Source organism: Microcaecilia unicolor, chromosome 9 (assembly GCF_901765095.1).
Source record: "Microcaecilia unicolor chromosome 9, aMicUni1.1, whole genome shotgun sequence".
NCBI lineage: Eukaryota > Metazoa > Chordata > Amphibia > Gymnophiona > Siphonopidae > Microcaecilia > Microcaecilia unicolor.
Genome location: NC_044039.1, coordinates 3,879,171 through 3,891,742, shown reverse-complemented (window position 1 = coordinate 3,891,742; position 12,572 = coordinate 3,879,171). Strand labels below are relative to the sequence as shown.

General features: G+C 44.2%; 1 protein-coding gene across 1 annotated transcript in view; it reads right to left on the bottom strand.

Annotated features, from left to right (window-relative positions):
- Positions 1-451: 451 nt before the first annotated feature.
- PRMT8 (protein arginine methyltransferase 8) overlaps positions 452-12,572 on the bottom strand; it is a 68,212-nt gene continuing 56,091 nt past the window's right edge. The window contains exons 8-10 of the mRNA XM_030214610.1: positions 11,012-11,162; positions 3,502-3,623; positions 452-1,717 (exon numbers count right to left, since the gene is read on the bottom strand). Coding sequence (XP_030070470.1) covers positions 1,634-1,717; positions 3,502-3,623; positions 11,012-11,162 — 357 coding nt within the window. The 3' untranslated portion in view covers positions 452-1,633. The remainder of the gene's footprint in view (positions 1,718-3,501; positions 3,624-11,011; positions 11,163-12,572) is intronic.

Genomic DNA, 12,572 nt, shown 5'->3' with positions numbered 1-12,572 from the left:
TTGTGGCTCCCTCACTGCACTTCCAGTTGTACCTGGTGTACCCAGGGTTGCTGACCTCATCACTAAATGCTGATTGTCCATGTGCTGTCATTACAGAGACACAAAATAAAAATGCACCTGGAAAAAAAGTCCATTTTACAGCTACAAACTGAGCATGAGGCATGACATGGAAAAGCCGCAGTGAACTATATATTAAAGAAAGTCAATGATTTTACCAAAATGATTTAAATGTCATTTACCTAAGGAGGAGCAGATTCCGGTGCAGGCACGGCAGTCTTTATTCTAACAGTGTGGTTCAACGTGAACAGTGATAAAAGCAACCTTCTGTTCACCAGCACTACAAACGCATTCCAGCTACAGATAAAGCCATGCCAAGCAGAAGCAAACCCAGGAAAAGCTGCTTAGCTCAGGGGCGTAGCCAGACAGCAAATTTTGGGTGGGCCTAGTCAAGAAGTGGATGGGCATCAAGAGTTCTCCCACCAACTTAAAAAAACATATCTCAGCTTGCGGGGAAAATGCTGCTGTCCACCTTGGCAGTGTGCAGCAGGCGTGCGCTGAGGCCGATATCAGCAGCTTTGGAAACTTAGACTGCTGGAGAGCACTGTTTTCGGCATCATCAGGGGGACGTCTTCAGCTGGCAGAGCTTGGGAGCCCCACCAGCTAGCATTAAACGTGTGGTGCTGTTGGGTGGGCCTGCGTCCTAAGTGGATGGGCCCTGGCCCACATAGGCCCACCTTTGGCTACGCCACTGGCTTAGCTCAAGGACAGAGCTTGGATGAGGAAATAGTTCCCTCAACACACATGTGTAAATTGTTACTCTGCCCCTGAATTACCACTTACACACGGGTCTCATAAAAGTACACAATAAGCCCTGGTGGAGTTTTAGAAAACCTCTCTTGCATGTGTAGACAGGACTTTAAGGGCTTTCTTTACAGGACGACCTTGTTGAAGGCAAATTATAAGACTTGAATTCATCACTGGGTGGTGCAATACAATAATTCCCTCTTCTGCCAGTGTTTTCAGCATCAGCAGCAGGTTTTATGAAACACTTCACTAAAACTACAGAGGAGGGCAGTGAGTGAATGCAGAAACCTGCTCAGAGCCAGATCCACCAGCGTCAGCTATTTCTTTCTTTATTAGGATTAAGATTGCTTTGCACAGTGGATTTAATCACCTTCAATTACTCAAATGCTAAGCTGAAAACTCTGCTTATGAAGCAATATAATCTCTCCAAGAGATCATTTTACTATAAAACCTTGGGAACCGTATCGTGATAATTAAGCCTTTTATGGGTTTTGTAAGAAATTCTGGAAGTCTGCCCGACTGAACCATGCAAAGCTTGAAAGAACCAGAAATGTCACAATAGCCACTAGTGTTACATATCTTTTAAACTCTGTTGTAGTCCAACTTTTAGCCGGAGAATGCAAGATGCTAGCCTCTTCTCTTTATTCGAATGGTGGCCAGCAAAGATAATGTCCATTCATTTCCATATCGTCGAATGCTTTTCCTCATGTTGCTGGCATAAGATGGGCCAACTTTCTCTGGATGACTCCGTCCAAGTGATGTCACCAATTCCCATTGTTTCAAGTACAAGGGAGGATCCCATGAGATTTCCCCACCTCCGCATCCTTCATTAGCGCATTTTGTAGTCATGAGACAGTGAAACATTACTGAGCTGCCCCTTGAAATCCAGTTCTACTGTGAAATCTAGATCTCGCTGCAAGAAAGAGGAATAGGTGTATAGGTAAGGACAAACACTTCTGGTGCTTGCTACTGAGAGACAATGACATGCAGATGGTGATTTTCAAAAGCCATTTAACTGTGGAAATAGACTGCTATTGAGACAGACATGGGAAGCAACTGCTTGCCCTGGGATTTGTAGTATGGAATGTCACTATTCTTTGAGATTCTGCATGGAATCTTGTCACTCTCTAGGGTTCCAGAATCTTGCTATTCTTTGGGGGTTCTACATGGAATGTTGCTATTCTTTGAGGTTCTACATGGAATCTTGTCACTCTTTAGGATTCCAGAATCTTGCTATTCTTTGGGGTTCTACATGGAATGTTGCTACAATTTGGGTTTCTGCCAGGTACTTGTGACCTGGCTTGGCCACTGTTTGGAAAACAGGATACTGGGCTTGATGGACTATCGGTCTGACCCAGTATGGCTACTCTTGTGTTCTTATGTAAAGCTGGTATAAGGATCAACAAGGTGGGCTCAGGAATGGGATTAGGTTGGGGGATGCAATGCTGTAGTTCAAAAATGCATCTGAGTTTTCATTGTTTCAGGGGGAAAAACAATCAGGAACTTGGTCCTTAAGCAAATTTCAAAGGAGAAATTGGTGTTTATTTCCCTTTTGAGAGCTGTTGCTCACATAACAGGACCTTCTCCTCATCAGCTGTTTTTTGGGGGCTGTAGAAGAGGTGATGATGGCAAAGAAAAGTTTTGCTAGGGCCCCTGATGGTCCAAGCCTAGAGCACCCTAAGAACAGAGTACCCTAAGTGTAGCAACCCTACGCTGTGGGGTCAGTCTTACTGTAAGAGCAGTGCAGATGTCGGGGCTCATACCATGAGAACAGCACCCATACCGGAAAGACCAAGGTAAAATCTGGATCTTGGGACGAAAGGAGGGAGGAGTTTCTGCTCCTTCTTTGATCTTTTTCCCTCATATTGCTGCTGCCTTTCTAGCCTTACTTTCTCATTCCCAATCCCACTTGCCTTTTCGCACACATAGCCAGCCCATTTCCCTATTCACGTCTGCTTACAAGCCTGCCCAACCTACTAGCCTTACCCCCTCCCCACAATAGCCTATTCTCAGTCAAGCATTCCTTTCCCATCAGCCAACCTGCCCAATAGCCTACAAGTTAGCAACCCAAACTAACCAGCTTCCCAGCCTAACTTGACATCCTCACCAGTCAGCCTGCCCCCACCTGCACTCCTACCCCGGCAAACTTGCCTCAATGCCCGTAGCCAGCCTTCTTACTTTCATCCTCTATCCCAATCAACCCAGCTAGTCTGCTTCCATTCCCCCCCCTCCCACCATCACCACCACCACCAACCAGCAAACTTACCTTAACCCCCCCCCCAGCCAGCCTGCTAGCCTATCTAAATACTTCCAACCTCCCCCACCCACCCCAAGTCTCCCTCAATGCATTCCAGCCTGCTTTTAGCCTCTGCCCATTCCCTTAACAATGCCTGCAAATCTTGCTGTTCTTCAGTCTCTTGCACCATCCCTGCAGCTGCTGATTTCATTCTGACACAGCTTCTGTTCTCTGCATAGGTGCTTGTATTATCTTTGCTGGTTCCTGCATTCTCTGCAAGGCGCTTGTATTTTCTGCAGAGGTGTTTGTATTCTCGCACTAATCTCAGTCTCACAAGACCTGTGCAATACAGGCACCTGCAGGGCTAGAATGCGGGAGACTGTAGAGCCCCAGATAAATGATAGGCTGGGATTGGATATGAAACTCACCCTGAGCTACAGGAAAGACTCAAGGGTACTCACAGCATTGCTTGCATTGGGCTTCATGGATATAGTCCCAAAGAGTTCTTCTCCTCGTCTTACAGTCAAGTAATCCTCCAGGTAGAAAACCGTCTGCTTCCAATGTGTATATGGGGCATCCGGAGCTGAGATTTATGTGAGAAAGGAAAGACGTGTGTGTGAGAATAAACAAATCCTCAGCAATGAAAATCAACAATGACACAGGCTGGTGGCACCTTTGCAAACCAACCACTGAGCTGTGTACTCCTTAGGACAACAAGCAGAGCAAAGAAAAGAACTGTCTGATTTAAAATTAGTCTGACTGAAAACAAATTTCTCAGACTGTCAGTTTAAATGTGAAGCTGGAATTGGATGAAACCAGAAGAGGACAAGTGTAGAACAGAGGTTTTAAGCTATAGGCAAGTTTATCAGGAGGGTGGCAGGCAAAAATGCTCTCGATCTGCTCAGCTACTAACATTTGATGCATTTCCACTGGGAATAATTAGGAATGTGCAGGCAAAAATATTTGTTTTGTTTAGTTTCCTTTGTGGCAGGGGCGTAGCCAGACAACAGGTTTCGGGTGGGCCTAGGCAAGAAGTGGGTGGGCACCAAATGTTCTCTCCCCCCCCCCCCCCAACCACCAAAAATATATCTCAACTGGCAGGAAAATGCTTCTTTCCACCTTGGCAGTCTGAAGTAGGCATGCGCTGAAAACTGAGCATGCACAGGTGCCGGTATCATGGAGATTAGCGTTTTCGTTACCATTAGGAGGAAGTCTTCAGCTGGCAGAGCTTGAGATCCCCACCAGCTACCGTTAAACATGTACTACAGTTGGGTTGGCCTGAGCTCTAAGTGGGTGGGCCCCGGCCCACTCAGGCCCACCTGTGGCTACGCCACTGCTTTGCGGTCAGAGGATTTTTTTCATGTTATTTTGTTTTGTTTTTATACATGTTGATTTACTTCTATAAAAAATTATTTTGATGTACAACTGGGCAGGCATAATACTGAAGGGGGTAGTTATCAAACTGTGTTCTGGTCTTAACGCACATTATTTGCCTTTTTTCACATTGTAAAAGGCTCTATAAAACTGTCAGTGCCCTAATGCTGGGTTACTTGTGTTACTGCAGGGTACGTAGCAATGAGATGAAAAGCGTGCAAAACATCCCATTACTATGTAAATTCTATAAAACAGCTATCAATAGAAATCAAACAAAATAAAACTTGGAAAAGAAAATAAGATGATACCTTTTTTATTGGACATAACTGAATACATTTCTTGATTAGCTTTCGAAGGTTGCCCTTCTTCCTCAGATCGGGAAGAAGGGCAACCTTCGAAAGCTAATCAAGAAATGTATTAAGTTATGTCCAATAAAAAAGGTATCATCTTATTTTCTTTTCCAAGTTTTATTTTGTTTGATTTCTATTGATAACCTTAAGAGTGGACTAACACGGCTACCACACTCCTTTTCTTATAAAACAGCTGCAAGCGGTGTTATATCTGGAAAAATAATCAGCCAGGACCTGACGCTCCTGGGCCTAATCTTAAAAGTGCCATCTGTGCTGTCAGTCCCCCAGTCATTACCCTTCCCTGATTAAGGCCTCCTCCCCCCACAGAACTTCCCAAAGACCCCCATTCCCACAGTGACCCCCCCCCCTCCCAATCAGGCCCTCCCTAGAGCTTTCTCCCTCGCCTCCCTGGCTCCCATGGGCCTATCATCACACATCCCTGGTGGTCCAGTAGGTCCTAGGCAGAAATGATCCTCGGTTGTTTCTGTCCTTGACTTGCACCGGGTTTAAAATGGTTCTGTGATGATTGCTAGTTGTAGTCTTGTTGTTCTGTTGCTAAGGGTCAAATTGCTACTGGACCACCAAAAACATGTGACGGTAGATCCAGAGGGGCCAGAAGCTCAAGGGAGAGAATTGGGGGGGGTCTCTGCAGGAATGGGGGTCTTTGGGAAGTTTCTTTTGGTGGGCATTCCATGATCATAGGGCATGATTGGGGATCCTTGATTGGAGTGGCATAATTAGGGAGGGCATGATTAGAGGGGTCCTTGTTCAAGGGGCATGAATTTAGTAACATAGTAAGTGATGGCAGATAAAGACCTGAATGGTCCATTCAGTCTGCCCAATGGTCACACTCATTATCAATTCAAGATTTAAATCAACAATTAATGTGATACTAGATACTTGATTATGGTCTTTATTGGTGTTTCTGGAACATAGACCGTAGCAGTCAGTTGCCATCTAAGCACCACTTGACATACAAACACATGTGCAACCTACGTTTTGTTATTTATATCATTCATTTTCTAATTAGAGACCCTCTATGTTCATCCCATGCCTTTTTGAATTCCGCCACAGTGTTTTTTCTACCACCTCCCTCTGGAGGTTATTCCAGGCATCCATCACCCTCTCTGTGAAAAAGAATTTTCTGACATTACCACCACACCTCCTTTCTTCTGCTGGTTACACCTCTCTCTATATAGCCTACCATTCTTCTGGCTATGGCCACCGCCTTGTCAGACTGTTTCGTTGCCTTCAAATCCTCAGATGCTATCACCCCAAGGTTCCTCTCCTTTTCGGTGCATATCAGCCTCTCACCACCTAGCACATATGTCTTCCTTGGATGTCTATTCCCAAAGTGCATCACTTTGCACTTCTTAGCATTGAATTTTAATTGCCAAACATTAGACCATTCTTGTAACTTCTACAGATCCTTTTTCATGTTTTCCACTCCCTCCGGAGTGTCCACTCTGTTACAAATCTTGGTGTTATCCACAAAAATGCAGACCTTACCTTCTAGACCTTCGGCAATGTCACTCACAAACGTATTGAACAGAAACGGCCCCAGCACCGATCCTTGAGGCACCCCCACTGCTCACCTTTCCTTCCTCTGAGTCAATTCCATTAACCACCACCCTCTGGCATCTGTCTGTCAACCAGTTCCTAATCCATTTCATCACTTTAGGTCCTAACTTCAGCCTGTCAAATGTGTCAAAGGCTTTGCTGAAATCTAAATCTTCGTTCATCTTCCCCTCCTTACCTTACTGCTCTGATCACACCCTACTTCCCTCCATGTGTCCTGCACTTGGCACTTGTTTCTCATCTCGCTATTCCTCTGATACATATGTCTAGGCTAGAGTCCCCCTGTCATTCAGCTTTTTTTCACCTGGCACTATCTCTCTGGAATTCTCTCCCTTCAGACCTTTCTGAGCTTTCTTATCTCGTTTCTGCTATGTCTTAAAAGCCCCCTTGTTCTCCCTGGCATTTAATGATCCTCCTAATTAGCTTTTCAACTGGGGGAGGAGGCTTGGTTGACAGTTAACATTTCTTCCCCTTTCCTCTCTCTTTCTCTGTTTCCTCCCTGCTGTTTCCCCTTTTCCTGTTTTCCTCTTTCCAATGTACAATGCGAGTTCTTTTCCTTTTCAAATATTTCGTATTGTACCACAACGCTTTGATGTTCTCTGGCTAAAAGGCAGTATAGCAAGTAACTGAATAAACATAGTGTCTCTTCACCTTCTCAGCAGTAGGTGGGTCATTGACTTCAATTGCTGTTCAGTTTGCATCTATGCCGTGGAAGTGAACTAACCTTCATTTGAAATATGTTACATCGCACTTCATCCTTTTCTTCTACGCAGGTGATTTATTTCATTCAGTGTCCATATTTATTATTTTATATTGGATATACTAAATGTTCAACTGGAACTCGGATTATTTATTTATTTATTTATTCACTGCATTTATATCCCACATTTTCCCACCTATTTGCAGGCTCAATGTGGCTTACATTGCTCCGTCATGGCCTGATTGGCTTGTTAACTAATTAAGTTGTGTGCGCAAATCCAGAATATGACTGCTGTATAGAATCCCGGGAATAGTTCCTACACAATCTACGGCCAAGCGGCAAAGAATTCCAGAGTTTAGCCATCTGGAAATGAAGAGATTGTTCAAATAATCTTTTATACCTGATTTCCTTAATACCAGGGAAGTGAGGTTTATAGAGATTAGGAGAAGCTCTACAATGGAGGAAGAAATTGAAAAATGTAGATCGGTACCCGAGCATGGAAAAGCCTGAACATCAGAATACATTGGAAGCCAATGTAATTCTAAATTTAGGGGAGAAACTCTATCATTTTTTTGTTTTAGCAAAGTGTAATAAACGGGCTGCTGGATTTTGTAATGTTTGCAGTTTCCTGGTCAGTGAACTCGAGCAGCCATTATAAAATGATGTTACAATAATCCAATTGAGTTAAGAGTAATGGCTGAACCAATAATCGAAAATACTCAAACAGAGACAAGTGTCTGATTTTTCAAAGCATTCTTAAAGTCAAAAAATGTCTTTGTTAGGCCATTCACATGAATATCAAAAGGAAGTGTAGGATCTGATATAATACCTAACGGTATCAGTGATTGTTCCACTAGAAACGTTAAGCTATCAATCTGTGAAAACTGACAAGGGATATCGAGCCTTGGTGGCCCATAAGAATTTTGTTGTTTCACCATTAAGTTTCAAATGGTGCGGTTTTATTCAGTTTTCCACTTTAAATCTATCTATAAAATGATTTTTCTATTAAAAACCTGAAAAAAACCCAAAAAAACTTTTTCTGCAGCATTCACTTTAATTTCACACTGTCCAGTGTCAAGCTGCAGTACAGTAATTTGTGTTTTCAGTGTCGACAGCTCTCTAGAGAGTGGTCTAGGTTCTTCCATTCATATCATACACAGGAACAGCTGCCATTGCCCTCAGGCAGCACATGGTCGGACATTAATCGCACTCCACTTATTACTGCAAATCACAGATCAGCTGCTTAAAAACCTGCTCTGCTCCCAATAATGTGGAACAAACAATTGAAAGAACCCGAAAAGACTCACTCGTGACAAGACTAGAAAGATGGGTTATTAGGCCTTTTTTTCACAGGCTCCAGGCTCCAGAGGACGAATCAGAAAGAGGGATCTGCTATATTTATCACGCTTCACCTACTTGCTTTGCAATTTTAATGTCTGCAAGTAAAATTTCTCTGCGCTTGTGACTGGTGCTGCGGGGGGTTGACCACTCGTTTTCTCGGCAAAGAAAGGAAGGTCAGTTTCCTCCGGTACTGGATTCATAGTTTACACAGGGTGATTAAGACGTGCAGCCTGGAATCGTTATGGGCACTGATAAATTTAATGGTCCAAGGTAAGAAAAAGATCCAGAAAAGATCATGATACCACATCCTCCAGCATCAGGAGTCCTGAAATATGAATTGGTGCTTTAAACAGGTCAGAACTGCAGAAGTGGTTTGAGCCTTGTTCACTTCAGGAAATAAATGTCCAGCCTTTAAGCCCTTTCAAAGCGAAAATAACTCAGACCACAAACAGCACCTCGATTGTCTAGTAGACGTCACATCATGCCTATGTGGCACCATGCTGAAAGCTTAAGTGCTTTTAACAATAAGTGAGTAGCGTTACACTTCTATGAAAAGCGCTGGTCCAGGGGAAGTCTTTTTTCTCCGTTCCTTTTATCTTGCTGCACCATACACCCGGAATAGACTTCCTGAGTCAGTACGTCAAGCTCCAGCTTTGGCCATCTTCAAATCCAGGCTAAAAGCCCACCTTTTTGACACTGCTTTTAACTCCTAACCCCTATTCACTTGTCTGTTTTATCATTCCCACCATAAGTAATTCCCTTATTCCTTATTTGTCCTGTTTGTCTGTCCTGATTAGATTGTAAGCTCGGTGAAGCAGGGACTGTCTCTTATATGTTCTGTGTACAGCGCTGTGTACATCTAGTAGTGCTATAGAAATGATAAGTAGTAGTAGTAGTAGTCTTTGGGATTCCGGAATCTTGCTACTCTTTAGGATTCCGGAATCTTGCTACTCTTTGTCCTTATCCCTTATTTGTCCTGTTTGTCTGTCCTAATTACATTGAAAGCTCTGTCGAGCAGGGACTGTCTCTTCATGTTCAAGTGTACGGCGCTGCGTACGTCTAGTAGCGCTATAGAAATGATAAGTAGTAGTAGTATCTGCTGTGTGTTCCAGGCCCACACCGGCAACGTGAGGGAGGAGGGGAAAAAACTCATACTATGAAAATGCATTGGTAAAAAGGAATTTGAGCTTGGCGCAGATCTTCCTGGAATCTAACTTTGGGTGTTATTTGTAGAATTTCCCTCAACTTGTGCACGACTGTGACTTGTTTGCTGAGGCACATCATGGAACAATAATGTTCAAACACGACTGCAATAATCTGCTCATTTTCAAAGCATAGTAACCTTTGTAACTCTGTAAATCTATGATGCTTTGAAAATGAGCCTCTAAGGGATGATTTCCAGGGCCGCTGAGAGGGGGGAGGGGACAGGGGGGACAAAATTCCCCGGGCCCGGGCCTCCGGGGGGGGGGGGGGGGCGGTGCCGCCGCTGCAGTCCGGCCCGCCCGCCCTCCGTCGCTCTCTGGCATTGAATTTAAGCACCTCACCTTCTAAAGCGCAACAAGCAGCGGCAGACCACTCCTTCCTTCCGTGTCCCGCCCTCGCCTGATGTAACTTCCGCGAGGGTGGGACACTGAAGGAAGGAGTGATCTGCTGCTGCTTGCTGCGCTTTCGAAGGTGAGGCGCTTAAGGTCAGTGCAGAGGGCCCGGGGGTGGAGAGAGGGGACCCGTGGGGCGGCCTTGTCCCGGGCCTGGCCCAGTCTCTCGGTGGCCCTGATGATTTCTATAAATGGCACCTAACAGATCAGCACCAAAAAACCCACTGAAGCGGTACAATATAAGCTGTGCCTAAAGTTTGGCGCAGTTTATAGAATAACACTTAAGCAGAGAGGTCATGCGTAAATTTGGGCACTGCCAACTTACACCAACAAAAACATGCTGCAAACGCCTAGTATGCATAACTCAAAACCACGCCTCCAATCCACCGCGAAACACATTTCCTCGCCCCCCTTTTTCAGGCCATGCGTAAATTTCTGGCACAGATCCTATGCATAAATTTACATGTGTAAGTCCAAATTAAATCTAATTAGTGCCAATAATTGCTTGTTGAAAAGATTTGCTCATTCTATTAAATTGCGTGCGCAAATCAGGGCTTGCCTACATTTGTGCGCACAATTTTTGGCCACTTTTATAGCATCAGGGGGTAAATGTGTCAAATTATTCACTTTTTGGAATATAATGGTAAATGCCAGGGCTGTAAGATCAAAGCAAAAGAAATCAGGAGCAAGACCTCTACGTATGGCCAACTAAGTGCAAGAAAGAGTAGAGGATGAAAGAAATGACGATCGGCCATGGGGATGTAGTCTTCAAATCTTTATCGCAAGCACCAGTGAAACAGCCACTTGCCTCAGGGATCAGAAATAGAACTCAGTGCACAGTGGATCAGGAGTGAAAGCCCTGAAAATGAAGTCTACGTCCCCATGGCTGATCGTCATTGGTTTCATCCTCTACTCAAACGCCAGGACTCTGCCATTTTTGACAGCATTGTTTCAAGGGGAATCTGCTGAAAAAAGGAGCAGGGTTTCTTTTTTTTTTTAAGAGCCCTTGAAGAAACCAGACTGAGGGACTTACCTGTGGAAAACCCAGTTTTCTTGTGACATTTTGTAAACTCAATGTTAAAATAAGTGACCAGGGCATGAATGTAATCATTGCGCTGAACTTGGAGACAGAACGCAGATATAAATGACAGCTCTTCGGTCTTCACGGTGTAAATATCCACATCCTATTTAAAAAACCAAGAGAGTTTAGGCAGAATTACTCCACAAAACCTTGGCGCCCTACAGATGATGTTTCACAAATAGAGAGCAGAAGGGCTGCAACATGCCATTTCCCCATTAATCCCGTCATCCTCATTACGTGGTTAACATGACAACTAATAAACCAGAGATGAAACAAACACATGAATAATAATGAGGAATGCAAAACAGACAAGGGTTGCCAGTGCAATAAATTAACAATTTAAATGAATTGTCCTGCTGCACAGCACAAACATGGGAAAGGTGAGGGAGAGGAGGGGAAGGTTGGTGATTTGCTCAGGTGCAGAAAGAGAAACGGGAGTGATTTTAAACCATCCTCAGTACTGACCCTGGAGACTGTGAAATTGTTTTAAAGGCGATGTCTTTTAATAATGCCCAAAACCAGGCATGGAGGGTCATTTATAGCAGGTTACCTAGGCTGGGATTGGGGGGGAGGGGGGTCAAATAAATGTCTAATTTCAGGTGCCTAAGCATATTTATAAAATTATCCTACAAAGGCAGCTGAAGGAGTGGCCTAGTGGTTAGAGTGGTGGACATTGGTCCTGGGGAACTGGGTTCAATTCCCACTGCAGGCACAGGCAGCTCCTTGTGACTCTGGGCAAGTCACTTAACCCTCCATTGCCCCATGTAAGCCGCATTGAGCCTGCCATGAGTGGGAAAGCGCGGGGTACAAATGTAATAAAATAAAATTAAATGGAGCTATAGACATGTCCATGTGCTCAGGAGCAGGTGTGACTGCATGTATGCTATAAAACACGAGACCGCCAAGCATCAGCCAAACTCCATCCCAAACACGCTCCACTCGCATTCTTGTCATTATGTGTACTTTTGCACAAGGAAGGGAGATTTTAAGTGTGTCTATCTACATATGCATGTTAAAAAGCTTTTTAAAAAATTAGTTGGGATAGAAATATTTTAATCAATCCCCCTAAATTTACTAAATCCAGAATTACAGACTATCTGCTGCCTTCTCAGTCGATAGGTGCCAGGTCCGTGGGTGCTGTGGGTTGCTTGAGCTTCCCCAGTATTGAACAAATGCCTTTACTTTGTCCATGGAGAGAAATCCATGATGGATTTAGCGCCCTCAATCTTTCTGACAAGTTGACTCAGTACGAGTTGCATAAGTGAACTGAACACAGAGGAGTGATCCCTGCAGCTTGAGCCGTCCTAGATTTCTATGAAGATAGAGCATGGGTCCTGGGTGACCCTGGGATGATTGTTCCGGCTTCACAAACATCACACTCCTCTTAGTGTAGCAGTTCTCAACCAAGCCGTCAAAACTCACAGGATATCCACAATGAATATGCATGAGATATATATGAATACAAATGAGACAGTGCATTCAAATGCTTCTCATGCATGTGCATCATGGATTT